Raw genomic sequence first — 26063 nt, forward strand, 5'->3', positions numbered from 1 at the left:
TGGTGTATAGACTTTCAAGTTTCTACTGCGTACAGACTCAGTAGCCCTTCTAGCTACCATGGATACACTTATCGGGCTGCCTTGGCCTACCCTATCCGGGGAGCTCTATCCCATTCTTATGATGAAAGGACATTCGTTTTTACGATAAGCTATTTAAATACTTTCTTTTGCTTAAGGAAGCAAAGCAATGACCAAACAGACGAGAGCCCAAACAGGAGGAGTAATGATTGAGGCTGCGTCCTCTTCATCCTCTTTTCCAGTCTCATTTGCCTCGTCAGTTTTGTCATCATCCTTGTTGTCCTTCTTATCCGAGCTGCCTGTTGGTTTCGCGTCGACACTCGCCGCAGTGATAGGATGTTCGATGGGGCCATCTGTCCATGTAAACGTGGCGCCACTAAGAGGACTAGTGATGGTGCCTTCCATATTGGTCAATGTGTCGGTTCCATTCTTAGGAAGCTCGCCAGGCCCGTAAAACTTTGCCGATTTGTCTTTGCCCGGTGGCGTGAACTTGAGATCTTTCGCGCAGCTGTAGACATCGTTGTAATCGCCGCATTGAGGATAGTCTTCGTCTTTCGAGATGAGTAAGTTCCAATATTCGTCGGCGCCCAGGAGCGAGGGTTTTGTATTGGGGCAGATATCCCAGAAGCTAGTTCAACAATTAGTATTGGGCGTAATGCAGTATTCTGTAGATGGTTACCTCGAAAGTATGCCGCTACTTGTACAGCACTTGCAGGCCTTGATAAACACCGCCTGTTCATCAATAGACAGTGAGTCCCAGGTGTCCTGGTTCCTTTCGATACAGGTGTCCAGTTCTTCCACAGCACGGTTCAGAGATGTAGCGACCTTGCCAAGGTTGCATGAGCAAGCGTCGGGGGCATCGTCAGGTGCCGGGAAGAACGGGATACCTTCGAACTTCTCATTGACGCAGTTACCACCCAGCTCAAGCACCGTGTTTTGGTATTCGCAACTGTACACCTTCAGGTTGTCAGTCCATTTGTCGTCCAGTTCCCTCGTTTAGCTTACCTTATTCCAACAATGGGTCAGGGCGCAGCCAATGACCCACGTATTGAATGCGCAGTCACAGGCGCTGATGCAATCCCTGTTCTTGTTTTTGCAATTCTTGCTTATGCAGTCGTTGCGCGCAGCGTCTCCCGACGTGTAGCATTCTTCATAGCCGGATGGGTCTACACAATCCTTTGACTCAATGTACCCGTATTTAGCCGCTGATATAGGGCTGATGATAGTCAGAAGACTGACTAGACGCAGGATTGAAAGGTAACGAGGCATGGCGGAAGACAGGTAGAGGAGAAATTTGGATTCGAGGTGGAAATGTCGGTCATGAGAGAAGTCTTTGGGTTATTAAGAGGCCATTACCGAGGCCAACCCTGCCTAATGAGTCCAGGATCAGTTCAGCTGAAGGAGTAGGATCCATTACCCGGTCCAGGCTAATTCAAATGATTGGACACTTTGAGGGTCGTGGAACAGATCATCAAGGAGCCCTGGAACAAGGACGAGTAACTCCGATTGGTGTGTTAGAGCCTCAAGCATGAAGATACCAGTTGATTTGCTGTTTGTTCCTCACTCCACATTCTTAGTGGAGACTAAAACGGAAGTAAACCGCGCTTCTGCGGAACCTGATGTTCCCAATCCTTGCTCACTCGACCCAATACGGCTTCGAATTTAGGCATCCAGTCAAAAGCTCCAGTCAGATCATTTGTCTTTGAGTCAAGTGCGCGATTTATCCTATCCCCATTCATATCAGCCTGATTCAAGCCGCCCTGCTTCTTAGCAAACTTAAGATTAACCTCTTTCGCACTTGCCACACTTCTACCAGGCTAACGACACACGCCACAGCACAAATCCATAGTTGGGTTATCCACACGCAGCACTGTCTACCCTTCTCTCTAACGGGCTATGGATGAAGTATGTGAAACTGAAGCCCCCGCAATCTACTCGCCGAGATGGGTAGACGATTGCTCCACTTGCAAGGCCATTTGGCACCTATTTGCAGACCCTGAGAACGCACCCCGGGTCCACCTTGGGACTTATGAGAAAGCGCTTTCAACTACTTGTCCCAATCACCGACCACTCGTGCAAAACTTCGTGGATTTTCTCAACTCTGAGGAGGATCTAAATGAAGATGATGAGATAGGCTTCAGTCCCCCTCCTAAAGGCGCCAGCGTAGTTATTACTCAATCCTTTTCTGACGGAGGCTATGTTCGACATCTACTATTGGTTGAAAGAGACAATGTTGACAACCATCCTGGCATTGGAAGGCTGCTAAACCCGGACTTTGCTGATCTCGAAACTGTCAAGAAGTGGAAGCACAGATGCGTTTCTTCTCATGGCCCCAAATGCGACAACCCTCTCAAAGTGTGGTCTGTACGACCTGCATGGTTAATTGATGTGCAAAACCAGTGCATTGTACCTGGTCATACCACTGGCAACTACGTTGCAATTAGTTACACCTACGGCGAATATACTCGGCCGAGTATTAGTCTAAGCGACTTCAACAGGCTGCAGGAGCCTTTTGCCTTAACAACCCCGGAATTCTCCAACCTCATCTCACCGATGATTCGTCATGCTATGCGTATGACCACCATACTTGAGGAGCGGTTTTTGTGGGCTGATTCGCTTTGCATCACTCATCACGACCCAAAAACTGCTTCGGAGCAACTCAAGTTAATGGGAGCCATCTATGCCAACGCAATTGTAACTATCATTGCTGCAGATGGCGATTCCGAATCTGGCTTATCTGGACTCCGGGGTACATCTGGTCCTCGGGAGACAAGTCAAGACATCATTCCGTTTGGGGATGAGACAATTGTTGTCAGAAACACTTACTGCCTGGATGAAATGATTTACTTTTCTTCCAGGTATCAACCCTACTATCACAGAGGTTGGACGTTTCAAGAATATGCTTTATCGAAGAGAAAGATCATATTTTACAACGATGAGTTGCATTGGGTTTGTGCGTGTAGTGTGTGGCACGAAGAACTGGCTCTATATACCGAGATCAATGACGAAGTGAGGTCTTGGTCTGATGCCGTGATGGCTGGCTTTCCTCATGAATTCTCGACGAGCAGATATCTGATGACGTATAATCAGAGGTTGTTGACATTCGAGGAAGACGCCCTGCCAGCTGTCTCTGGTCTGCTATCAGTATTCAGTCGATCATTCGACGGAGGATTTCTCTATGGGATTCCGGAAATGTTTTTTGAACACAGTCTAGGCTGGCGACTTTGGGTCGGTAACCTCCAACGTCGCTTACCATCGGGGAGGCCTATTGAGAGCCAGTTTCCATCATCTGGACTTCCATCGTGGTCGTGGCTAGGTTGGAAAGGTGCTGTGATTCTGCGGTGCCAAAGCGCGATTCAGGTCACAAGAAGCGACAGTATTCAAGAGGCGTTTCCAATTACCGAGTGGTACACAAGCGATCTACCATCAGGTCCACCAGAGCAACGACGAAGAATCCAGTCGACGTGGTACGAGAAACGCAAGGGTTACAAAGACTTCAGTAAGCCTATGCCTTCTGGATGGACTCGACGAGACGTTACAATTGACTCATCAACTTGCAACAAACCGCGCGTCTATCCTGAAGGATGTGACGGATATGTCTTTCAGCATGAATCGATGCTTGAAATGAACGGAGAACCTTTGGAATGGTATTATCCATTCCCTATCAGCAGCATTCAAGAATCGACAGGCCCTTCCATGCCCGAGCAAACACGGTACCTGTTCTGCGAGACGGCAACAGCCACGCTACACGGATTTCGAGAAGATGTAGTCGAACTACCAAACACACGGAGCTTGGAAGCATCTATTTTTAACAGTTATGGAACAAAGATTGGGACTTTAGATCTGGTAAACGAGGAATCCAGAGATCGCTTCCCAATGCATGCGGACGGAAGTGAAGCAGGACTGTCTGTAGATATAGTAGCGGTGTGTAAACTGAAAACATATTTCAAGATATGGAATCCAGGAAGTATGGCATGCAGCAACTCGCAGACCGAGGACACTTACCTCGTGCTTTGGGTGGAGTGGGAGGATGGCATCGCTTACCGAGTTGCAAGTGGGGAGGCAATAGCAGAGGAGTGGGAGAAATTAGATCTGAAGACAGTTTCACTCGTCCTTGGGTAAAAAGTCAATTCGCGGCCTGTATTACTCTTACTAGGTATCCAATATTTCGGTGCTACTTCCTCCTGCTTAGTTTTATCCAACTCAGTGAAGTCGTGCAAAGTCGGTGAGAATTTAAATCTTCATTCTGTGCCAAGACATAATAATAGACATTGCGCTCAGAATAGTACGTATCCAGATTCTCTTTAATTAACATACACTTTTCAAGCATCACGGCTCCCATGCTAGCACAGAACCTTTTTCGCCCTACCGTAACGTAAGATTCCTGCTGCACAAAATGCCCTTCCTTGCTTGTTTCCATCCTTCCAGTCTTTGTCTCCCTGGCTTCCCTCACATTGGCCAGGAACCATCAAACACAGTGTTACAATACATCACAAGATCATGCTGATTGCAGTGACTAACATCATTTAGCAGCCACCTTTATCAGATTCTCAAGCAAATAAGTCTCATATTCACGGCTATGCCCCTCAGTCCATCAGTTAAAGCTTGCTAGTATAAAATGGACTTTCCGCTTGAAGACCCACTCTCTTCCTCTATTATAACTTTACCTTACGACACAACTCGTTCCCGGATATTAGACTAGTAAATTACAATCCACCCCATCAAGTATAGTAAACTCCAATCATGGATCCCACTCAACCATACTATCAACTCAGTAACACTGGCAGTAGCAGTGCTCCGGTGCGGTACTTTGAAGAATTCAACGAGACCCAGTGGGAGGAGCCAAGCTTTGGATATGAAAAAGAAAGCTTGCAAACTCTCCCGAATGGAGGCAGGGATATCTACCCCAACGACTCGTTCCCCCCGAGCCACCATACCTGGCCATATTTGCCAAATCAAGGATACGACCGGTATCCACAAAGTCAAAGATACAACCACTTTCAGACCTACCCGCAAGGTCCTCCTGGGCCTACTCTCCCTTGGGCACATGGAACACTTACTTGCTTAAATTGCGAAAACCCGCCTGAACACAAATCTGTACGTTGCCAAAGCTGCACATTCTTCAACCGAGACATCTCTCCGGAGGAAGAAGCACGACACTGCATGAAGTGTTTGGTCCCCATTGACGCTCCCGATCTCTTTTGCCCTATACATCTCGGCCGATACTACTTATCTGGAGCAGAAATAGAGCACTTGCATCAAGATGGCGTCTGTTACGTTTGTAATTCACGAGAGGTAGCCGAATATAACGGGTCGTGTGAGGAATGCAGATCCCACCGAAAAAGCGTAAGGCATAACCTCGAACAGCGCCGTCTCAGTGAAGGGTACTGTAAGATTTGTGGAAGGAACCGTTTAGATAACTCAACCGAGACATGCAACGAGTGTCATACAAAGAATAATTTAAGCTATCAAAATCGACGGGGTAGCAGAGCATATTAGAATTCTCTATAGAGACAGTTTAGAAATTAAAGTACTTAGGCTTTATCTTTTAAACCTTAACTATAGCTATTTTCTTAGTTACTACGTTTTACTTTTATCACACAGTAGTTAATACTATCCACTACTACCAGTAAGTATTCAGAAATGATTATAATTTTTAGTAATAATGTAAACACTAAATCTATTTATAGTTTACACTGCCCGCTGCCGGGTGCGTTCTAGAAGTAGGTTCTAGACTAAACTGGGGCCCCTTGTTCTAAATATGAGCTAACGGCACGAGTTCCAGCCCGCCCCATCAGCCCATCTCGTATTCCCCCGCTGTACAGTAAAAGATATTCCGGCAGTGACGGCATAGTATGAAGATCGGCATGATGTTAATGCCTATAAAGACCAGATGCATTCGACCTCTGGACTTCCTTTTCCACACACAACCTCCACACATACAACTTCCACCTTCTTCAAACAATTCAACTCCACCTACCTAGACTCTTTTACCTATCATTTTACAAATACCATCAACATGCACTTCTCTACCCTCTTCACCACCGTCCTCGCCGCTGGCATGGTCTCTGCCGCCGCTCCTGGTGAGGTCAACGGCTACAACGCCGTTGCCCTCTCTAAGAGCAACAAGGAAATCAACAACAAGGCTCTCCAAGCTACCAACGGTCGCTTTGCTCTCAAGGTCAAGAACCAGCACGCCGCCTGCGACCGCGGCCTGACCGAGAACGAGGTCACATTCAACATCAACAAATTTGGCGAACTCGAACTCTTCACCTGGGGCAGGACCGCTCAGAAGGCCTACCTTGACCGCTCCGGAATGGGTCAGGGTATTCTCGGCTACGCCACATACGCTGACAAGGGATGGAACCTTCCCAAGAACGCCGAGACCAAGGGCTTCAAAATCGGCAAGAACGGCGACCTCACTTTCGACGGCAAGGGCTTCGTCGCTTGCCCCAACAGCAAGAAGGCTGGTGGCTCTTACACTCTCTGGGCCGATGTCGGCATCAAGAACCCCGGTGGCAACAAGAACTGTGCTCCCATCACTGTCCGCACCACCAAGGACAAGAACCCCGTCGCTTGTGTTTACTCTGCTTAAGCTCAGTACACACGATATTCTTTGTACATTATTTGCGCGTCTGCCATTCTACATAACTAGACCAGCCGATGTTTTTATCTTTTAATTCTTTTTCGCGTTCTGGCATGCGACCTGATTTTATATAGAGAAGTGCTCTGCTGGGACTGAATTTGTGTATTCCAGTCCCTCCAACATCTTCAAGGATTAAGCCATCCTTTATTGGACTATTGAATAGAATCTTATGAAGGGCATATCTTAATATCTAGATCAATGTGTACCAAGTGCTGCTATTAATTTATGGAGTAATCGTATGTATGTGTGGGGCAATGTCATGCGGCGCTTAGTACTGCCGTTTTGAGACAGGCATAACTTTGGGGACACATGCAATCTAACGATATTGCAAGTTGTAGCACTTGTTTCGGTTGTAAACCATATTTAATTAATACATCCTTGCCAGCCGTAAACAAACCCATACGGCTAGAAATTCCCGCAATATCAATCTCGCGACCTCCCAAAAGAATACTATAGAAAAATGTTCATTCAGTTATTCCCTCTGATCCTGACTCATTGCTGGTTGCGCTTCCGCTCGGAGACGGACCACTATTAATTGCATTCTTCAGTCCATCCACACTGTCTGCATTTTCCTCCCCATTTGCATTGTGTACCGGCTCAGCATGGCTCTTTGGGGGCGGGTTTGGGACGAAGGCCGGAGCATTCGAGCTGGATTGAAAGCCTTCAGTGCTCTAATGATCGGTTAGTTCAGGTTATAAATCGGGTGTTCAAACGTCTAACCCTCTGTCTAAGAACAATTGGGCTTGACGTTTTTCCAAGGGCTATTACTCACCTGACTGAGTTCGTTATTGCTTGTATGTTCTGCTGTTGCAATATCTGTCTTATTCTCTGCGATGGACAACCCGGCGAGCCCTGCATCCATCCTAAGACAAGAGTCAACCTTGAATTCATTGGCCTCCAGATAGTATCCCATGTCATTAGTATAAGCCATCTAAGGGGATCTCATGTTCTCGAGCAGCCTAGAACGAGCTTGTGGGTGGTTCTGGAAAATTTTATCCCATTCTGCTGTAGTTCCACGCAGCATTTTTGCATTAGCAAAGTGATCTACAGCAAAGTCCAGATAGAACTCCCTCAACTTCGAATCTGGGGCCGTGAAGCTGCATACGTATTCCACATCCGCGTAGTTTACAGCGGCATTGCCGAATACTGTAGTTTGGTCGACGTGGTCTTTGAACAGACGACTCATTGCGTAGGTCTTGAACTCATTGCACAGAAGATAGTCGGCGAGAACCCAGCACCTTGCATGGATGCTTATACTTGTCCCAAGGGTGCAAGCGTCATAGGCCGTGTAATACATCCATTCCACGAATAGGCTGAAAACAATAGGATCTTGCTCCGGCAGCGAGATCGTACCAGTCGCGTTCCATAGGCATGCGGTTTTAAAGTATGCCGAGTGTCGTGAAATCAATTTGACGGGAAGGGTCCATGTATTCTCATCGGATGGCGGTTGACTACCGACGTGGACTTCAATGCCTTTTCCGCGTAGACTATTCATGTTAGTTAGTTGTTTTGGCATTGTTAGAGTTGGTACACCTACGAAGCTAGTCTCCCACCCTTCAGGACTTCTGCGCTGGTCCCATTGCTCGATTGTTGAAGACAAGATTCTGCCACGGTACCAGTTCTTGTCTGCTTGTAGTCTTCAAGTCTGTGTTCCTCGACACTGAACATTCTGCACTCTTCGAGACAAGTCATATCCACAAAAAGTTGCTGGTACGGTTCTCCGCCTAGAGTCTCCACTACTTTGTGTCCAGGATACTCTCTCGCGCCCCGATTCCACGTGCCGAGGGTTTGTTGATAAACGGCCATAGTCGGTTTAAAGGAATTCCAATGTTGAGAGCTTGTCTAGATATAACTGGAGAACTGTACATACGCATTGGATATTAGTAAGGTGCATATCTCTGAGTCAGATTGCCAACCGTCAAGATATTTCAATATTAATAGTAGCTTAACTTGCCGTCAGGTAGTGTTTGCAAGGTTGTTATAGGTTGTTGTTTTTCCCCAGTGTCCCGGTTAGAGGGAGAGAAAAAGGGATGACCCACTTCTACGATAGCGACAAGACTAGTACGTAATAGCGACGAGGGTCAAGTAGCAGCAAGGTGCGTGAAACACAACCTTCTGTATGGCAACTGTTGTTCTTAAAATGAACCTAAAGAAGGATTGAAAGAGCCTTCGTTTTTTCCTTCGCCTGGCGGAGAGGAACTCGCACGCACTTTTGTTCGGATTAGTGTTAACCCAGTGATTATCGCTCAGCCAATCAGAACGCCATTTTAGCCGCAACTCTAGACGCTCAGGATAAAAAATAAACAATATTCTATTTTTAACGTTCTACCAATCAATAAGTTTTCCTGTAAGACATGCAACATTTTGTCTGTAAGTTAATTGGTTGAAGATCTGTATTATACATTTCTGTAGTAACGGGCCGCTGAAAGAAACCTCAGATTGGTCTCTAAAGAGATATTGACAACGTTGAAAAGCAATTACATCCCTACTTCCATGCTTCCCAAACCTCTTTAATAGTAAGATACTTGATGTCTGGAAACTCAAGCGTCAGATCGTTAGTCCTGTCGAGATCATTCGATCCCTTGGTTATTCCAATTCCGGACAAAGCCAGCATATTCCTCATGCCCTCATGCATTTCTGCAGGCAAAGCCTTCTCCATACTGGGTGTGAGACCGATCTCACCCCTCTCCATCTGTTCCATAGAGAAGTACTTAACGTTAAAACTGGTACCTTTCACTTTTTCAGCCAACTTGACGGCTTCGTTGAGCGTGGTTCGGTTGGGAACAATCGAGTATCTGCGCTTCCAGTGCGGAAGGTCGAGCAAGGCGATGGTAAATCTTGCTGCGTCGGTGGAATGTGTGAGTGCAATGGGATCGTTTCCATCACCTGGTATCATAGCAGCATTGTTTTCGGGGTCGATTATGAGGTTGGCTGCGCGGATATGGGTGGGGATGCGAGGGGCGGCCCAGTAATCCAAGAACAGACCAATTGAAACAAGAGAAAACTCTAGGTCAGTCTTCTCGAGGGCATTAACTGCTTTGAGTTTCCAGTGATAGGATGGGATGTGGGCAATGTTGCTGGTCGCGTGTTAGTTTAAGTCTAATCATGTTTGAGTGGGAAATTCCTTACTCTTCGCGGTAGACCATTCCAAACTCACTTGGCAAGAAACGCTTCGTGGATTTCGATAGGTTCGCTGCCTCAATGAGGTTGAGCTGGGCTCGTCCACTCTCGTCACCATCGATAGGTAGACATGATATCACAGTATCAATCTGCTCAGACTCGAGAAGATGCACCAACGCATCTGTGCCAGAGTAAGAGACGGCGCGAGTGTTTGGAGCGGTAGCCGTTCGTGAGAGGACGATGAAATCGTGGGTCTTTGCCTCTGTGAGAGCGTCGACCATCGTACGGCCCAGGCCAGATGAGCCTCCTGCAACTGCGACTTTTCCCATGACTGATTGGTTTATGCAAAAGGATGGATTGTGATGGGGTGATTGTAACCTATGCCTGTCACACTCTTTATATATACTGGGTGAGTAGTCAAGCTAATTGGCGGAGTAGGCGTTTCGCGGGGTGGGCCTCTGCGGAGTTTCGGGGATAAGGGATTTTGCAACACTGACCTGCATTAGCTTCCATCTTGCTAGCTCCTACCCTGTTCTGCGTTCACACAGCTGATATTTCTAGGTTTCTGAAATGTCTTTGTGGTACAAGTCTGATGACTGTTGCAATATTCTCAAGGTAAACGGGAACCAGCTCCGAGTTTGCTACTACAGGGTTGGGATATTAACACCCCCAATACATATATCCTCTGTTGCCATACGACCACTGTTAACACAATCACTTTATTAGGGTCATACGTATCAGTTATTCTGCCAGGTCCAAATAGCTACATCTAGAAATACAATTACGACTGGAAAAGATCAGCAAACTGTAGTTATTTTCATCGTTATTGCTTTATAGTGTTACCGGCTCGGGTTCACTTAACAAACCGGAACGGTTAAAGCATCATCATCGCCGTTCTGGCCCAGCATTCATTTTTACCTGGCGACAAGATGATTTATCAGGCAGATTACCCATTGGCATCACGTGGACCGTAGAATTCAGAAGGAATACTAATGCTATGGTTTTGAGACACAGGTGCACGTTTTTATGCATACATAGAATGCCATAGCAGATAGGTCTGTGCAACAAAGTCTTTCTGTCTCATGTCGATAAGCTCACGAAAGGCATTTGTATGCCGCCAGTACTTACTATCAGTTACGTATAGTGGCTTAGCTACTTGCAAGATTCTGCGTCATATCACAGAAGTATCTGTATGGCAATGAGAACTTGGAAATGATTTTCAAGGCAACCCGAATACGAGCCTTTGAAAATCGTATCCATGTGAAAATTCGTTTATCTCGCTCGTCAGTTCGTTTAGCTGATCGATTATTCGCTCTGCCGTATGAATCAAGGTTGCTGCATTGCATTGCATTGAGACCGGGGCATTCCCCAAAACCCGTGTGTTTCAGAAGCCGACGAACCAATTGTATGGTCATTATATTTAAGAATTCTTCTCGGCACTTGAAGACCCACTCGGGTTCGGGAATCTACTGATCCCCGACACCTGCTGTTCGGGCTCTCGGGCGGTTTAGCGTGTAGATCTTCGGCACCACCAGATTAAGTTCTGACGATCATTCGATATAAATATGTATGTCAATAAACCAGCATTCAAATCCTTCTACTCCAAGTATTTCAACAACCACCATCATGTCGACCAAGCTGGATACCATTCTGGAGAATCCCCAGTATGCTATCCTTTGTGGCATTACTGTTTTTACCCTCGTCATTGTACAGTTCTCCCTCTTTGACCGCGGTGGAAAATACCCACTCTTGAATCCAAAAGGTTCTTTCGAACTCACAACCAATCGTGTTGTCAGAGAGTTTATAAACGACAGCGTAAACATCCTCGAGAAAGGCAAATCTTTGTTCAAAGGTCAACTCTACAGGGCCAACACAGACTGGGGACAAGTTGTTGTTATCCCTCCCCAGTTCCTCGATGCCTTGAAGAGTCACAAAGACTTGAATTTCGTCATTCCCGCTCAAGATGTAAGGATATCATCAGAAATGATTTAGATCGTTGTTAACCGATTCCATAGGATTCGCATGGTTATATTCCCGGCTTTGAGCCATTTGCTGGCGATCACAATTTGTCTAAGGTCGTGAACAAATACTTGACAAAAGCTTTAAGTTAGTCTTGGTCTTGGAGTTTGGCGTCCCGGCTGCTAACAGTTTACCCCTAGATAAAATTACAGGGCCACTGTCAGAGGAGGCATCTCTAGCATTCCGCCATGTTATCACCGACTCACCAGGTACGGAGCTCGTTCCACTAATGGCAAGAATTATCTGATGACTAACGGTGCTACCTTAGAGTGGCACGAGATTCAGCCTCAACCTGCTTTCGTTCGTATCATCTCACGCATGTCATCCCGCGTCTTCATGGGCGAGGATCTTTGCCGAAATGAAGAGTGGGTTAGGCTTGCTGGGGACTATACAGTCCAGTCATTCAAGACTGGTGATATGCTGCGAATGTATCCTCGCTGGTCTCGCCCCTTCGTTCATCATTTTCTTCCTTCTTGCAAGGAGCTGCGAAAGACTCTGGATGCAGCTCGAAAATGTCTGAACCCGTATATTGAACATCGGAACGCTATCAAGGCTGAAGCATTGGCGAAAGGTGAGCCGTGCCCATTTGATACTTCATTCGAGTGGTTCGAAAAGGAGTACACCGAGTACGACCCAGCTACTGCTCAACTGAGTCTATCACTTGTCGCCATACACACCACCACCGATCTGCTCATGGAGACTGTTTTCAACATTGCTCGGCATCCTGAGTTACTGGCACCGCTTCGAGAAGAGATTGTCCGCGTTTTATCTACTGAAGGTCTGAAGAAGACTGCTCTGCTTAACTTGAAATTGATGGACAGTGTTCTCAAGGAGTCTCAAAGACTCAGACCGGTCCTCTTAGGTAAATCTCCCTCCACTACTTACGTCGCGTTCATATTTTTAACATGTTTCACAGGTAGCTTTAGAAGACTGGCCATGGCAGATGTTACCCTTCCCAATGGCGATGTTATCAAGAAGGGAACCAAGATCCTCTGTTCCACTACGCACATGTGGAGTTCTGACTCCCATGAGTCTGGAGAAAAGTTCGACGGCTATCGATTCCTCCATATGAGAGAAAAGGAGGAGGCCGAGAAAAGCAAAACCTCGCATCCTCATCTTGTTAGCCCCAGCTCCGACCACTTGGGTTTTGGTTACGGCAATCACGCATGCCCAGGACGTTTCTTTGCCGCCAACGAGCTTAAGGTCGCACTTTGTCACATGCTCTTGAAGTATGACTGGAAGTTTGCCGATGATGTCGTCCCCAAGCCATTTTCCTTTGGAATGGCGTACATGCCTGATCTGGGAGCCAAGCTGCTCATTCGACGACGCTCTGAAGAGTTGGATATTGATTCTGTGGAGTCCTAGAGGATGAGAAACTTTCTTTACTTGTATGGTCAGTGGCTTGTTATTGTATCATGCAGCTGTCATGGTGGACCAGTTGTAGAGTACTATACACTTTCTCATTACTCTAGAACCAAAGTTCCATTTATTCTTTCAGTACCAACATGAAGATCTTCATTAAATCTGAATCTGTTGAGCTGTTGGCTGTACAGACCCACAGTGACATTGACTCGTATACGGATTCGCGTCCCGCATTTCCCTCCCACCAATCTCCACTAAAATCGTCATAAGCTCCCTCACCGCCTCAATGGGAATTTATAGGCTTTCGCAAGATTCCGCATTCAATGAATTAACTTGACAGTGAACACATTTTTTGTTTCAGATAAACCCCCTTTCGACTCAAAACAACGACTTGATCTTTACTGCAATTCTTCAAAACCACCATGTCAGCCCCCACGTCACCAATCACAGATGAGACCGAGTACGAGAAGACCCTTCTACAGCTAAGATGTTTCGACACAATGTTTCTCGTTGATGATTCCGAGGCTATGCAGCCTTACTGGCCTGAAATCAAGACACTCATAGAGCGTATTGCTCCCATCTGTGCCAAGCACGATCCGGATGGTGTTGATCTTTACTTTGTCAACCACCGACCTGGAGGCATGTTAGCCAAAATCCCTGGAGTGCAGTCTATTCGAAAGTCCGGCTACACGCACATCGGCGGCTTTGTTGGCAGCATGCTTTTGACAAGCAAGGGAAAGCAGGTCGGCAGCATCTTTGACAAGGTCCAGCCCGGAGGCAAGTGCAACATGGGTGCCAGACTGGGAGGTCTACTTAAGTGGTACTGCGACAAGTTCACGGCCGGAGAGGAGAAGGCAGCTCTCAACATCATCGTCCTCACAGCGGGCCAGTTCGACGATGACATGAAAACACCTTTGATTGAAGCTGCCAGGGCTCTAGATGAGGCGAAGGCGCCCATTCATCAGGCGGGTGTCCAGCTCTTCCGTCTAGGTGGACCCAATCTTGAGCGACAGAAAACTCTGCAGCATCTCGACGACGAACTGCACAAGGAGGCTGGAACACGAGACATTGTTGACACAGTGACTTGGAGTGGACATGGCACAGCAATGTCCGAGGACGAGCTTCTCAAGGTTGTGTTGGGCGCGGTTATCAAGAAGATCGACATCCGTGCGTCCGAGTTGCATTTGGATAACACAGCTTCGACAGCACGCGCTGACCGCGATTACGACGAGGACAACGTGATCTAATTGCTGGACACGATATCGCGCCTTTTGAGATATGGCTTGTATTCTGTTCAGATGTGTACTCGAGGGTTGTTGAAAAAGGGAGCGGTGTTTAGTACTGAAAGAGGAAAACGCCAAGTCATGTCAATGGAAGAGGCGAGGTTGGATGGATATGTAGGATTTGTAAGAGGTTGAGTCAAAGTCTAAGTCTATTAAAGTTAAGGATACCTTTACGTGTAGGCTAAGAGATCTAAATTAATACATGAATGTTGTAATACAATAATTCCTTCTCAGTCTCTCGTCGTGTATGGTCTCAGCCTGCCGGCTAAACCAATGTACTGCTCGGCTAGCTTGTTCATTCTCCGTCGCCAATCTGGGGCTCGCTGCAATCACAGGTCCACCTTGAAGTGAGTCCTCATTCTTTCTCCGTAAGTGTAGAAGAACCATGGTACCGGGGTAAACAGAAGACAGATGAATCCAAGAACACTGTTACCCCAGCCGAGACCAAGGCTGTCATATAATGGCGACGCCGTGAGATCTAGAAATGCACCGAAGGGAGATCTGACCAACAGGTTGGCAGCCATTGCCGAAGCAGCAGCCTCCGCTCCGAAAGCATCCACAAGGTAGATTTGTCCAGGAATGACCACGAAGAGAGAACCGAAGCCAACGACGAATGTGCCGATGATTGGTACAATCCAGTGAACAGCGTACTTGGCCGTCCAGCCATAGATGAAGAGGCCCAGTGGAGTAATTGGACCCAACCACTTCATCAAAATAAGGCGGTCCTCGGGTCTGGCTGCACCACTCTTCTGCTTCAGCATCTTATCGCTAAGAACAGAAAATAGAACCAGACCCAGTATCATACCGATACCCAGACCAAGATATGCCAGTCCAGCAGTGCCTGGGCTGAAGCCGTATACATCTTGAAAGACGGAAGGGAAAGTGGTGAAGAGCAGGAAAATGAGACCGAAGAGGATACCAGTGTAGAGAGAAACGAGTAGGACGATGGGAGAAAAGATGAGAAGCTTGAGCGGGCGGACGATAGCTCGGGCGAGCATCTGTCTTGGTGTCTCGTTTCGGGTTAACTTGGGTACAAGTTTGTCATTCCCGGTCTCCTTTCGAGCCCGTTGGGCTTTCCTTTGAAGAAGGATAGTGTAATTTGTTTCGCGCATGAAAATCACAGTCGCAACTCCAATCAATCCCGACTATGTTACACTGTTAGTAGCTATCAGATGAATTGCCTAGCGGGATTTGACTTACAAATATCAGGATAATGCGGAATGTCCATCGCCAACCGACATTCTCAGACACAAAGCCTCCGATGATAGGACCAATTACCTGCAGCACATGTTAGACTAGCGATCACAACAACCAAACCGAATACTTACAGGCCCAAGTAGTGGCCCCACAGTGAATAGTGCCATGGCTTTACCACGCTCCTCTTGCGGAAACAAGTCTGCTACTGTACCACCTCCGATACTCATCGGACCGGAGGCAGCGCAGCCGCATATGATTCGGAATACCAGAAACATGGCAACATTTGTACTGAAAGCACAGCCGATGGTGAATGCGATGTACACGAAATTGCAGCCATAGTAAATTATAAGACGGCCATAAAGTTCTGACAGAGGTGCGAGAAGAAGTGGACCAAGAGCGAAGCCCAGCACGTACAAGCTGACGGTCATGGCTGTGACGGTGGAATTCGTGATGCTGAACTCAGTCGCCAGTTCTTCTGCCCCAGGTGCAAACATGGTGGCAGCAAGATTGCTAGATCAGATCATTAGTCAATGTACGTGTTACAACAGTCGAAACGGGAATTACTTACGCTGCAAGCGTGAATAAACTGACAATCACGAGGTGAAGGTTCTTCTGAGTCTTGGACCAATTGAGTGGATGTTCAGGATCATCAGGGCCATCCCAATCGACAACGCTGGGGTCTGCAGGCTCATCGACCATTGTTCCAGTGGAAGACGAAGGCTTCTCGAGTGCATCAACGTTGATGCCAGTGTTTCCTCTTCCCGCCTCTAGCTGGGAGTCATCTGGGGTAGCAACAACCGGGTCTGTTGTCGCCATTCTTACCAATGTCGTTTGATGTAAGCTGATGTTGTCTTAAAAGGTGTTGGTTATTTGGACGCAAATGCAGTGACAGGGTGCAGACTGCATGCGGCAAGTCGTTTTTCTCTGGGGATCTGCTGTCACAAGCGATAAAGTGCGATACTGCTCACAGCATTTAATGCTATGGTATAGACTTTATTGTGTTGTCTCCTTCTTATCTGGGAGCGAGTTGCGTGGAGGATCGGCCCGGATATGCACGACGGAGGATCGGAGCGGAGGATCGGAGCGGGAAGAAAGGTCGGTCCCGAAATGACAGGCAGGGATCTACAGAGGTTTTGGTGGGGACCTGCATAAGCATAAGCAGTCAGCTTCAACAAAAGCCGTACCATGACTGAAACTTACCAGAGAGATTATCTTTACAGCCTTAATTCGTCTCTCCATTCTTACGTAGAGAAATTCTCCGACTTTTGACTTTTCGAAACGCTGATTACTCGGCATCAATCTTACTGACATACGCGCACTTCCCTTTTGAGCCTAGATCATTCCTTTCATCCATGGCGGACCAGGCCCAAGACGTCCGTCCGACGGAGTGGGGTCCGGGCAAGACACCCCAGGGAAGAGCTCGTCTACCATCAAGTAGGCCAAGGGAGAAGCCGCAGTTGTCGTGCAACCTGTGCAGAAAGAGAAAGTCTGTATCACTGTTTTTCTTTTACCGCTCAGACCCCCACGTGCTGATATGACACCCCGACAGGCTTCGATGCGACCGTCAAAGACCCTGTAGCAGCTGTGCACAGCGGGAACTTGGTCTGTCGTGTACCTATGCGTCAGATAGAGTTTCGAGTAACAGTGTGGCACATCAGACGCGTACCACCACCCAAGATCGCATCCGTCATCTTGAGAGTTTGGTATATGATCTGATGCAGAATTCATCCGCCAACGTCAATGTCCAGGACCAAGTCGGAGCAACCGCAACCCCGTCTCCCCGTGGCCAGCCCCACGTCCCTGACTACCCAACTCCAGCTGCAGTTGCTGCTCCATCAACCAATGAAGAGCCGGTAACCGCCGCTGTTTCACTGGCGGATTATGGAAGTATGCAGTCAACAGGTGGCGGCGCCAATTATGTAGGGAGTGCACATTGGGCCGCAGTACTTGATGGCATTGCCGAGCTCAAGGATCACCTTGATAACGAAGAGTCACATCATTCCGATAGCCAGGGGGTCGATCCTCCATGTCCTCAGGTCACTGGCCCTCAGCTGTTGTACGGATGCCCCAAGCTGGCTGACAAAGATGAGATTCTCTCGTCGATCCCTGCTCGTTCTGTAGTCGATCGGCTGGTATCCCGCTACTTTAATTCTTTTGAGATGTCTCCAGGTTAGTGTACCCGAAATCCTCATTCGCAATTAAGGTTATGGCTTACGTCTTACAATAGCTGTGTTACACAGCGTCCAGTTTCTGAAGGAGGTATGTAGTTTGTAATGCACCAATACGGCCGGGCATAGCTAACATTATCCATCAGTATGAAGCGTTTTGGGAAGATCCACAAGCAACATCACCCATCTGGTTGGGGTTACTATTCACTATCATGTGTCTAGCCACCCAGTTTGAGAAGTCCCGTCTCGACCCCGGCGTCCAATCACCAGCAGTCCTTTCTATGGAGCGGGAGCTGCAAGAAATGGTGGATAATTTCAGACTGAGGATCCCCCAGTGCCTGGTACTCGGAAGTTACGCCAAGGGTGGACCCTTCGTTCTGGAGACACTCATGCTGTACATTGCAGCAGAGATATTTCTCAGCAGCGATGCAGAGATCGAGATCTGGATCCTGATGGGCAATACAGTCCAGCTTGCCTTACACATGGGTTATCATCGAGACCCAAAGCACTTCAAGGGCTTATCACCATTTGCTGCTGAAATGCGCAGAAGAATATGGGCTACCATCGTCGAAATGGATCTTGGTTTGTCAGCTCAGATGGGTCTACCACGTATGGTCAAACATTGGCAGACTGATACCCAAGAGCCTTCGAACCTTCAAGATAGCGACTTTGACAGTGCTACAGTCGAGATGCCACCATCAAGACTCAATACAGATCTCACGCCTATTCTGTATCGCCTCGTCAAGGCAAGGTTGATGACAACTATTGGATACATCTGGGACTTTTCTGCCGATGTCAGACCATATCCCTACACAGAAGTGCAGAAAATGGATGACAAACTTGACCAAGCACGCAAGTCAATCCCAGAATGTCTCAAGTGGCACTCTATGGCACGAAACATCACCGATTCTCCGCAGCACATCATGCAGAAGGTTATCTTGGAGACTGTATTCTACAGAGCAAAGATTGTCCTTCACAGAAAGTACATGTTCTTGCCTCTTGCACAGTCTGCTAGCTCTAGACGCATCGTGTTGGAGTCAGCACTCAAGCTTCTTGATTACCAACACATGCTTCAAGAGGAGACGCAGCCTTTCTGTCAGCTATACCAGGAGAGATGGAGGGTGTCTTCCCTAGTAAACCACGACTTTCTTCTGGCCACAAGCATCCTCTGTTACTATCTACAGCATGCTCGAGGCGCAACACAACGGGTTTCAGAATCTGATTCCTTTGACGAAACCATCATGGCGTCTCTCAGACGATCACATGACATTTGGCTTCAGTCAAGCAACTCCTCCAAAGAGGCCCGCAAAGTTGTGCGAGCCCTAGCAGTTGTCTTAGACAGGGTCAACACGCCAAGCGCAGATTCCGTGGGGGAAGCTGGCCTTGTCTTTGGCTTGCCATCGACATACCCACCTTCCGCAACCAATGATTATAGCCAAGGTAGGCCACACTGTACAAGGGTGCCTGTTTCTTCAGTACCAAGAGCGCTAACATGTGGGGTATAAGAGACTCCAGGTGGACTCGGCTCTCAATTCCCGATGTTCAATTCCGCCCTGATGCCAAATTGGGCAACGTTCGCGGATGATCTTATTTCAGCACCCATGATTACCCCAACAGCTGAGTGGCAAGAGATGGACGGTCAGTCATAGTAGTCACCACGACCCCGTGTTTATTCAAAGGCTAACAGATGACCTGTAGAGACGGTAGATGCGATGGGGTCCTTGAATTGGCCTTGGAACTTACAGTAACATACAATAGACCACAAATCAATGATGCAAGTTACTTCTCAGCAGCCCTTTCGATTGCCGAATTCCGCATTCTTGTTAATTTAACTGAAATTAATGGCACTTGCTAGCTATAGCTAGCTCGCTTAGCGTTGTCCGTATTCAAAGTAGTTCAGCCCTGCGAGTCTGCGGCGTATGAGGCACAATGTTTCAAGCTAGCGGCTGGTGCTGGATGCGAAAATTCAAGGCTAAATAACAGTTCATAAGCCGTATCCGCGAGACGCTAAGGTCAGGTTGGCAAGCGGCCCGTTCCGAAATAGCGATACAATGAATGGGGTGCAACCTAGACAGACGGCATTTGCCGAGGCCTTGAAACCGCCTGAACTCACCATAATACTTCCTTATGAGGCGAGACCACCCACTATTAGGTGATTAGACTCTCACGAGATCATTCTGGGTGTTATCATTTGGCAGAAACTCTCGCGATAGGATTTGTACGTCTGACGGGACAATGCTGCATTTCTAAGACATGTCATAGCGCATGGGTCAGTGACAGACATCTTTTACCTCATTGTTTACCAGTCTCCCGTAGAAGTAGAGCCTATCGGATGATGTTGCGTTATCCAAAGCAAAGTACCCTGGTCTTCTATTCTTACCAACAGTACTGCGGATCCACTTCTCAAAGTTCTTGCTGAAATCTCGATGTGTGTCATCCTAAGTCAAGAAAAGAATGGCAAGAGCTAAATGATATGATGCAAGTGCAGCGAATTTAACCAGTGCTGAGACGAGTTTCCTACTTGACTCAACCATTTCCAAGCTCATTCGCCAACAATACCAGGGGTAATGGCGTGCGAAGCAAGATAATGCACACGCTAAGCTGCGGCACATCCAACCTGATGTTTATGGCTGAACGGGTCATCATTTGCCGGATTATCCGACAGAGCTGCCGTTTCGGTCTAATTGGATCCGGGGAGAGGCGAATTTGTCCCCTTGTGGAAGTTGTGGTTGCATCCATCAACCTGGATGGCATGCCTACATGATTAGTTAGCAACTCACACTTGCATCTGCCGAGCGTGACAATTTTGCAGGAAGGCATCTCGGTTTGACTTTGCCTCAATGATTCGTCTCGCTTAGATTAGCGATCAAACCAAAGTCATCAATTGTGTCAATAATTCCTTGAAGACTCACATGCCAAGCATTTATACTGTCATTGTTGTATTACTAAAGGTTTCATTCAATCCTCAGATTGTTCATCCCGTAATTCAGTTACGCTTTGTTAGCGTATTCGGCGTATTTCAAGACTTCGGTTCTACTGTGTAACCACTCACATGGAAAACCCCTCACTCGGCGTCCCGATCCAGGCTTCGGTCCATCTCATGTCTGGACTATTGTGGAGTGGCCTGACGTTCTAGCTGGGGAGACAATCTAAGCGCTGCACCACAGCCGTGCATATTCTTCCTTGCTTGTGTTGCAGACCAAATCCTTCTCGACAAGGCAAATCGTGAGACTGTTCTCAGCAACGGCAAGGATCGCTTCTGAATTCTTCTTGAGAGCAATTATATAGGTATCCATGCCGTTGTTACATTCCACAGTTACTTAACAGATCATCATGATCTAATTGGTAACATTGACGTTTTAACTGTAACAGTTCCTTTTTCTTTCATGAGTGCGAGGTCCGTGCAAGTTTGAAACAAAACGGAAGTTCCCACTGCTAAGTTACCGACAGTCTGGGTGAATAGCCAACATGTCAACCCAAAACAACCAATCGATTCGTTCTTCATGCGATCGATGTCGCTCTCACAAGCTCAAATGCACTGTGGCTCCAGAGAATACCCGCTCTGGTTCCAGTCGATGCACCAGATGCATTCGTGCACAAGTCACTTGCGTCTTCGGGCATAGAAGTCAGTCAAAGCGGAGCACAAATGTCAAAAAAGCAGATCTCAAGTCTGGTACCAATGGTCAAGAGATCGCTTCTATGCAAGTAGGAACACTAGTTCCTGGCTCGCCAGATCTCTGGGTCGGTAGACAGGAAGTGGAGGAGGGGTTACGTATTGGATCTGATAGTGCTCCATCCATGGGCGATGGGGATCTTTGGGCCGAGTTGGGAACCAACCACGATTTAAGTCTATTTGACCTTACACCATCTTCTCTGCCAACACACAACAGCCAACAGCAATTTTCGGCCACGGACTTATGCAGTGCCCCGATGGCGCCGTACTCGGCTCTCTCTGCTATCAATTGTCAAGAATGGCAATTTGACTTGTCCGAATATCCGGATCAGACTACTACTGCTCCTCACGTTATCGTGCAGCTGTCTGCTCTCGTGACAAAGATTCATGAGACTTCGAGAACTCTGGAAGAGAGCTTCTGGACCAGTCTAGCTGAATCGAATCAGCTGAAAAGTTATCCAATCGGTCGCGTACTGAGCTTGTCGCAAGATTTTAGCACCATACTCGAATGCATCTGGACGTCCAAGAATATGGATTGCAAACAATTCTCATCTTGTGCCACCTCTGGAAACCATGGACAAGATGCAACCTCTTCTTTCGAGCTAGAAGACGTTCTAGACTATGGCGAATTACTTTCAACTGTAGGGACAAGCCCCGGGAGGTCCGACTTCAGCACATCTACACACTCCTCTGTAGCTACTACAGTCGACATGCCAACCATGCTACTGGTCCTCAGTTGCTATACCTCCCTTACCAAGCTCTACAGCCTGGTATTTGAGCATTTCGAGAGTCACTTGAGTCAGTTGCCGCACTCTTATACCTCTCAAACTGCTCATGCTTCCCCAAAGTGGGGTTTGGGCCTGCAGCTCGGAGAATTGCCCTCCGCGGACGAAACATGCACCAAGGTCTACACCGCTGTCCAAATTCTTCTAGATGCGTTTCAGTCCGTGGAGGATGTTGTTGGCCTGCCGAGGTCACTCAGTGCCGTAAGGCAACAATCATGTGGCAAGGAGGAAGAGGCTGAATCAGGTGACGTGTTCAATCGCGCTTCTTTATGGACTGACTTCCTGGCGAAGTCGGTATTTAAAGCAACTGTCAAAGGTTCCAGTGAGGAGGATTGCGAGGAGATTAGACAACTTTCAATCAAGGTCAAGTCACTCAAGGCCTTAATAAGGGAAAGGATGAAACTTTGAATGCTTCGGGTATTTTTCACTTTTCAAGACGGCGGGAGACTTAGATGTTCTAGATCCCAATTAGATAGGTACATATATATAGTTACAGGCTTATACTACATTTTATAAAGGCATACACGCTTAAGTTCAACCTATCGCGGCTCCCGCCAATGTGTTCTCTACCAAATTTAAACAAGAACCCTTGGAAGCATCGGGTGTAGTGACAGATACAAACTGTCGACTTTATTATTCGATTCAAACACTACCAGACTACCTGAAAATCTCACGGGTACTCTATCTAAAAGAAGCTCAATTCCCTTTGGTTTAGATCTGCACAGGGAGCATCTCAATAACCGCTGAGTTGGACGTCTTGTCCTTCGCAATTGAGGATATCTCAAAACCCGACCGTGAAGCAAGGTCGTTGAACATCCGCACGTTTCGTCGCTTACCAGCAAAGTTCATCATCCATAGATCAGCAGCAGCAAGAGAAACAGACGGCTCATCAGGAAGGAGGTTCTCGGAGATTAGAAGCCTCGAGTCTGAAGCACAAGCCTCCCGGATATTCTTGAGGATGGTGACGCACTCATCGTCGGGCCAGTCATTCAGCACGCGACGGATATAATATACAAGAGCACCTAGAGAATCTTAGTATCAGATAAAGTTTTACAACAGTAAGCTTACCTTTGGTTGGCTGTTTTTCAAAGAAGCTAGAACCGACTTTCTGTACTTGGTTGAGGATACCCTCCTCCTCCGGGACATCTTTGATCACATTGGGTAGGTCCTGTAGCACACATGCTGAAGCCGGAATGCTCGGAGTTTCTTCAATGATGGCCTTGATGGCCTGCCCCTTGCCACCCCCGACATCGACAATGAGCATCCTCTCAGGATCAATCCCAGCGTATGCTGCCACCCAGCTAAAGTCATATATACCTGTGATCGGCATATCACCCAGTCCAATAGCCATGGTGCTGTTGAAAGCTTGTGCGCGCTCAGGCATCATTTCAAGCACATCATAGAAGGACTTATCAGGATATCCAGCGCCCAGTCCAAATGGGGAGCGATTGGACTTCTGCGGCTCAGCAAGCCCATTATTCTGGAGATACTGAGGCCACTTGACTGCACTTCCCATGAAGGCATCAAAGATGTGCGAGTAAAAGAGCTTAGCCCTTCTCTGCTGAAACATCTTTGTCTCGGATGGCAATCCTATGAAGCCAGGCTTTGGGGATGAGAGAACTTTGGATGCGATCAGGAAGTTGGACAGTCTCTCGAGGAGGTTCAGTTCCATGCCAGTCTTGGTGGCCAATTCCTCAATTGAGGTGCCATCATTGGCAATGGCATCGAATATCTGGTGTTGGACAAATACTCTTACCACGGCCAACTCTACCATGGAGTAGAAGTACCCATGGACAGGAGTTTCTGCTTCTGGGTAACGCGAAAGAATAGATGACATGATGGGAATCTTGGCTGAGGTAGACTGTGAGAATGGCCGGGTCAAAAGGTTTCACGGCTTTGAGGCGCTCAATACCTCTCTTTTCCTGATTTATGAAGGGTTATTTGGCATACATTAGAGATTATCCTTAGAAAAACCACACAGACAAGGAGCTTAGACTGCTGTATGTTATTCCCGAAGAACAAGCCGCAACACTCCCGACCTCCGAAGCGGAGCCCCGTGCATGACATCACCGAATTTCACCGACGAACTCCGAACGCATGACGCCCGCAACAGATTCTGAATTGTTTTCCTCGCTAGCTGCAAAGTGTAAGTCACATTCATTAAGTCTCAACATTCTGTGGATGAGTTTGGTGGAACTGCAATTCCTCCATACATCTCACCAAATATTGAGTGTATGGTCACTTTTAATTGCAGTCAAAAACGTTATGTAGACAGAGTAACAAGAGAAGTATCAAGAGCAAATCACTAGATCATACTAGACTACTATAGCTTTGACTAGATTACAGAATGAATACAAGCTTCTTTCCCGATATCTTCTTAGCTCTGATATCTTCAATGCCGTCCAGAACCTTCTCGAGTCCGCCTTCCCTTACAACGATTGCATGAGGCCGGATCAAATTATTATCGAGAAGCTTTCGCAACACAGCAGTCCAGTATACTCCAAACTCTCCCATTTCAGCATTAGCTGGTCTCCAGTGAGGTTCCGGCCAGCGAATTTCTTTGCCTAGCATCTGCGGCCCCATAATCCAATCAGGCTTGACCATCTTCCTTGTTCGAGCCACTGCTTCCGAAAAAGGTTCGAGGGCAGTGTACTTTCCGCCAGCACGACCAATAGCCTGGTAACAGAACTGCATGCTCTGTGTAGTAGAGATACAGTCCAAAGCATACCGAATATTGTTCTTGGTGTGCTTCTTGATGTCTGAGATACAGTCTGGGTCGTTGTAGTCGAATACAGCACTAGCGCCGTATGATTTGACCAGGTCGAAGTTGCGGGGCGAGCATGTTGTGATTGGTGCGAATCCAGCCAGTTTGACGAGCTGAATGGCTGCAGTTCCAGTAGCCGATGAGCCACCGTAAACCAAAACAGGCAATTTCTCAGTGGCAGGGGAGAGAGGATTGCCAGGAAGCCCGAGACTCTTGAACAGAGCCAGCCCCGTAGTCATGAAGCTAATACCCAAAGAAGCACCTTCTTCAAAGCTGAGATTGGGTGGAATTTTCAACAAAATCCATTCCACGGCAGCTGTGTACTTGGCAAATGCACCCACTGTGGGGTCCAGAGGGTTCATTCCCATGATTGCTGTGCAGACGCGATCTCCGACGCGTATGTCGCATTTTGTCGTGTCAGGCCCAACCATCTCTACAACACCGGCGAAGTCAAAGCCCGCAACAGCACCAGGTGTGACGTAAGGTCCATTCATTTTTGTATCGACTGGATTTACTGAAACAGCTTTGGTTTTGATGAGGACTGAGTCCCCCGTGATGTTGGGGATGGTCTCGGTTGATGATAGGCGGATTCCACCATCGTCAGTCCCTACGAGGGCAGTTTGCTGGCGTTGAACCATAATGGGTTGAGCAATTCGTGTCGTAAAATGATTCTATAGTATGAGTGAAATAAAGAATAACTCTAATTGTAACATGCACTTACGAACTTCTCTCTGAGATATTAGAACGATGAATGAACCTGTACCTCTTTTTTTTGGCTGATTGACAATTGCTTGTCGTGAACTCCCGATGCCACCGAAAATGTCCGGTACATGGTGCAGGGTATGTTTAGCGTACGACCGAAAAACCACGACGAATTGCTACAGGCATCGGATGCACGCGTCAAAAAGTAAATGGATGAATACACGGAGATCTCATTTCGGGACTGATAGTAAAAAGACTGGTTTGAGGATCAAATATGATCTGTGTGTTATCATAAAGCCGAAATGTCATGGAAATATCATTGTGAA

The 26063-nt window shown here is 47.4% G+C and overlaps 13 protein-coding genes across 13 annotated transcripts; 7 read left to right on the plus strand and 6 right to left on the minus strand.

The window, feature by feature from the left end:
- Position 1: 1 nt before the first annotated feature.
- Positions 2–1431, minus strand: B0J16DRAFT_363226 (uncharacterized protein). The gene is made up of 3 exons (XM_046129857.1): positions 1024–1431; positions 698–975; positions 2–646 (listed from the first exon to the last, which is right to left on the minus strand). The coding sequence occupies exons 1-3, from the start codon at positions 1285–1287 to the stop codon at positions 172–174; spliced, it is 1017 nt and encodes a 338-aa protein (XP_045983898.1). The 5' UTR covers positions 1288–1431; the 3' UTR covers positions 2–171.
- A 317-nt stretch (positions 1432–1748) lies between these two features.
- B0J16DRAFT_343414 (heterokaryon incompatibility protein-domain-containing protein) lies at positions 1749–4174 on the plus strand. The gene has a single exon (XM_046128031.1). It carries the CDS (start codon positions 1915–1917, stop codon positions 4138–4140), a length of 2226 nt encoding a protein of 741 aa, XP_045983899.1. The 5' UTR covers positions 1749–1914; the 3' UTR covers positions 4141–4174.
- A 587-nt stretch (positions 4175–4761) lies between these two features.
- B0J16DRAFT_400339 (uncharacterized protein) lies at positions 4762–5739 on the plus strand (the record flags this gene model as incomplete). The annotated part of the gene is made up of 3 exons (XM_046132507.1): positions 4762–5407; positions 5584–5647; positions 5709–5739. The coding sequence occupies 3 exons, from the start codon at positions 4762–4764 to the stop codon at positions 5737–5739; spliced, it is 741 nt and encodes a 246-aa protein (XP_045983900.1).
- A 298-nt stretch (positions 5740–6037) lies between these two features.
- On the plus strand, positions 6038–6613 carry B0J16DRAFT_385299 (uncharacterized protein; the record flags this gene model as incomplete). The annotated part of the gene is made up of 1 exon (XM_046131489.1): positions 6038–6613. One exon carries the CDS (start codon positions 6038–6040, stop codon positions 6611–6613), a length of 576 nt encoding a protein of 191 aa, XP_045983901.1.
- Positions 6614–7112: 499 nt separating this feature from the next.
- Positions 7113–8587, minus strand: B0J16DRAFT_147151 (uncharacterized protein). The gene is made up of 3 exons (XM_046121986.1): positions 8202–8587; positions 7437–8151; positions 7113–7335 (listed from the first exon to the last, which is right to left on the minus strand). Exons 1-2 carry the CDS (start codon positions 8468–8470, stop codon positions 7596–7598), a joined length of 825 nt encoding a protein of 274 aa, XP_045983902.1. The 5' UTR covers positions 8471–8587; the 3' UTR covers positions 7113–7335; positions 7437–7595.
- Positions 8588–9084: 497 nt separating this feature from the next.
- Positions 9085–10113, minus strand: B0J16DRAFT_415480 (uncharacterized protein; the record flags this gene model as incomplete). The annotated part of the gene is made up of 2 exons (XM_046133529.1): positions 9085–9741; positions 9794–10113. The coding sequence occupies 2 exons, from the start codon at positions 10111–10113 to the stop codon at positions 9150–9152; spliced, it is 912 nt and encodes a 303-aa protein (XP_045983903.1). The 3' UTR covers positions 9085–9149.
- Positions 10114–11404: 1291 nt separating this feature from the next.
- Positions 11405–13294, plus strand: B0J16DRAFT_288272 (cytochrome P450). The gene is made up of 5 exons (XM_046124168.1): positions 11405–11749; positions 11800–11890; positions 11944–12012; positions 12072–12665; positions 12720–13294. Exons 1-5 carry the CDS (start codon positions 11411–11413, stop codon positions 13166–13168), a joined length of 1542 nt encoding a protein of 513 aa, XP_045983904.1. The 5' UTR covers positions 11405–11410; the 3' UTR covers positions 13169–13294.
- A 143-nt stretch (positions 13295–13437) lies between these two features.
- Positions 13438–14665, plus strand: B0J16DRAFT_343418 (uncharacterized protein). Its single transcript, XM_046128032.1, has one exon. It carries the CDS (start codon positions 13588–13590, stop codon positions 14410–14412), a length of 825 nt encoding a protein of 274 aa, XP_045983905.1. The 5' UTR covers positions 13438–13587; the 3' UTR covers positions 14413–14665.
- A 9-nt stretch (positions 14666–14674) lies between these two features.
- B0J16DRAFT_363231 (major facilitator superfamily domain-containing protein) lies at positions 14675–16461 on the minus strand (the record flags this gene model as incomplete). Its single annotated transcript, XM_046129858.1, has 4 exons — positions 14675–15593; positions 15649–15726; positions 15777–16155; positions 16214–16461. The coding sequence occupies 4 exons, from the start codon at positions 16459–16461 to the stop codon at positions 14778–14780; spliced, it is 1521 nt and encodes a 506-aa protein (XP_045983906.1). The 3' UTR covers positions 14675–14777.
- Positions 16462–16857: 396 nt separating this feature from the next.
- B0J16DRAFT_363232 (uncharacterized protein) lies at positions 16858–19758 on the plus strand. Its single transcript, XM_046129859.1, has 6 exons — positions 16858–17131; positions 17216–17814; positions 17873–17904; positions 17960–19253; positions 19320–19451; positions 19512–19758. The coding sequence occupies exons 1-6, from the start codon at positions 16998–17000 to the stop codon at positions 19559–19561; spliced, it is 2241 nt and encodes a 746-aa protein (XP_045983907.1). The 5' UTR covers positions 16858–16997; the 3' UTR covers positions 19562–19758.
- A 1311-nt stretch (positions 19759–21069) lies between these two features.
- Positions 21070–22810, plus strand: B0J16DRAFT_147182 (uncharacterized protein). Its single transcript, XM_046121987.1, has one exon. It carries the CDS (start codon positions 21282–21284, stop codon positions 22677–22679), a length of 1398 nt encoding a protein of 465 aa, XP_045983908.1. The 5' UTR covers positions 21070–21281; the 3' UTR covers positions 22680–22810.
- An 84-nt stretch (positions 22811–22894) lies between these two features.
- On the minus strand, positions 22895–24108 carry B0J16DRAFT_400358 (O-methyltransferase-domain-containing protein; the record flags this gene model as incomplete). The annotated part of the gene is made up of 2 exons (XM_046132508.1): positions 22895–23293; positions 23340–24108. 2 exons carry the CDS (start codon positions 24106–24108, stop codon positions 22983–22985), a joined length of 1080 nt encoding a protein of 359 aa, XP_045983909.1. The 3' UTR covers positions 22895–22982.
- Positions 24109–24561: 453 nt separating this feature from the next.
- On the minus strand, positions 24562–26039 carry B0J16DRAFT_343424 (chaperonin 10-like protein). The gene is made up of 2 exons (XM_046128033.1): positions 25757–26039; positions 24562–25706 (listed from the first exon to the last, which is right to left on the minus strand). Exon 2 carries the CDS (start codon positions 25671–25673, stop codon positions 24612–24614), a length of 1062 nt encoding a protein of 353 aa, XP_045983910.1. The 5' UTR covers positions 25674–25706; positions 25757–26039; the 3' UTR covers positions 24562–24611.
- Between the last annotated feature and the right edge of the window lie 24 nt (positions 26040–26063).

This window comes from Fusarium flagelliforme, assembly GCF_020744385.1.
Source record: "Fusarium flagelliforme strain FIESC 12 MPI-CAGE-AA-0113 chromosome Unknown B0J16scaffold_4, whole genome shotgun sequence".
In the NCBI taxonomy this organism is placed as follows: Eukaryota; Fungi; Ascomycota; class Sordariomycetes; order Hypocreales; family Nectriaceae; genus Fusarium; species Fusarium flagelliforme.

Coding starts and splice junctions, on each gene's coding strand:
- B0J16DRAFT_343418 (XM_046128032.1), top strand. CDS start 13,588: ATGTCAGCCCCCACGTCACCAATCACAGATGAGACCGAGTACGAGAAG.
- B0J16DRAFT_343414 (XM_046128031.1), top strand. CDS start 1,915: ATGGATGAAGTATGTGAAACTGAAGCCCCCGCAATCTACTCGCCGAGA.
- B0J16DRAFT_147151 (XM_046121986.1), bottom strand. CDS start 8,470: ATGGCCGTTTATCAACAAACCCTCGGCACGTGGAATCGGGGCGCGAGA. Junction 8,152..8,201: donor AAGGGTGGGAGACTAGCTTC/GTAGGTGTACCA, acceptor TAACATGAATAG/TCTACGCGGAAAAGGCATTG.
- B0J16DRAFT_288272 (XM_046124168.1), top strand. CDS start 11,411: ATGTCGACCAAGCTGGATACCATTCTGGAGAATCCCCAGTATGCTATC. Junction 11,750..11,799: donor TCGTCATTCCCGCTCAAGAT/GTAAGGATATCA, acceptor CCGATTCCATAG/GATTCGCATGGTTATATTCC. Junction 12,666..12,719: donor ACTCAGACCGGTCCTCTTAG/GTAAATCTCCCT, acceptor CATGTTTCACAG/GTAGCTTTAGAAGACTGGCC.
- B0J16DRAFT_363232 (XM_046129859.1), top strand. CDS start 16,998: ATGGCGGACCAGGCCCAAGACGTCCGTCCGACGGAGTGGGGTCCGGGC. Junction 19,254..19,319: donor AACCAATGATTATAGCCAAG/GTAGGCCACACT, acceptor GTGGGGTATAAG/AGACTCCAGGTGGACTCGGC. Junction 19,452..19,511: donor TGAGTGGCAAGAGATGGACG/GTCAGTCATAGT, acceptor GATGACCTGTAG/AGACGGTAGATGCGATGGGG.
- B0J16DRAFT_343424 (XM_046128033.1), bottom strand. CDS start 25,673: ATGGTTCAACGCCAGCAAACTGCCCTCGTAGGGACTGACGATGGTGGA.
- B0J16DRAFT_363226 (XM_046129857.1), bottom strand. CDS start 1,287: ATGCCTCGTTACCTTTCAATCCTGCGTCTAGTCAGTCTTCTGACTATC. Junction 976..1,023: donor TGACCCATTGTTGGAATAAG/GTAAGCTAAACG, acceptor GACAACCTGAAG/GTGTACAGTTGCGAATACCA. Junction 647..697: donor AGTAGCGGCATACTTTCGAG/GTAACCATCTAC, acceptor TTGTTGAACTAG/CTTCTGGGATATCTGCCCCA.
- B0J16DRAFT_147182 (XM_046121987.1), top strand. CDS start 21,282: ATGTCAACCCAAAACAACCAATCGATTCGTTCTTCATGCGATCGATGT.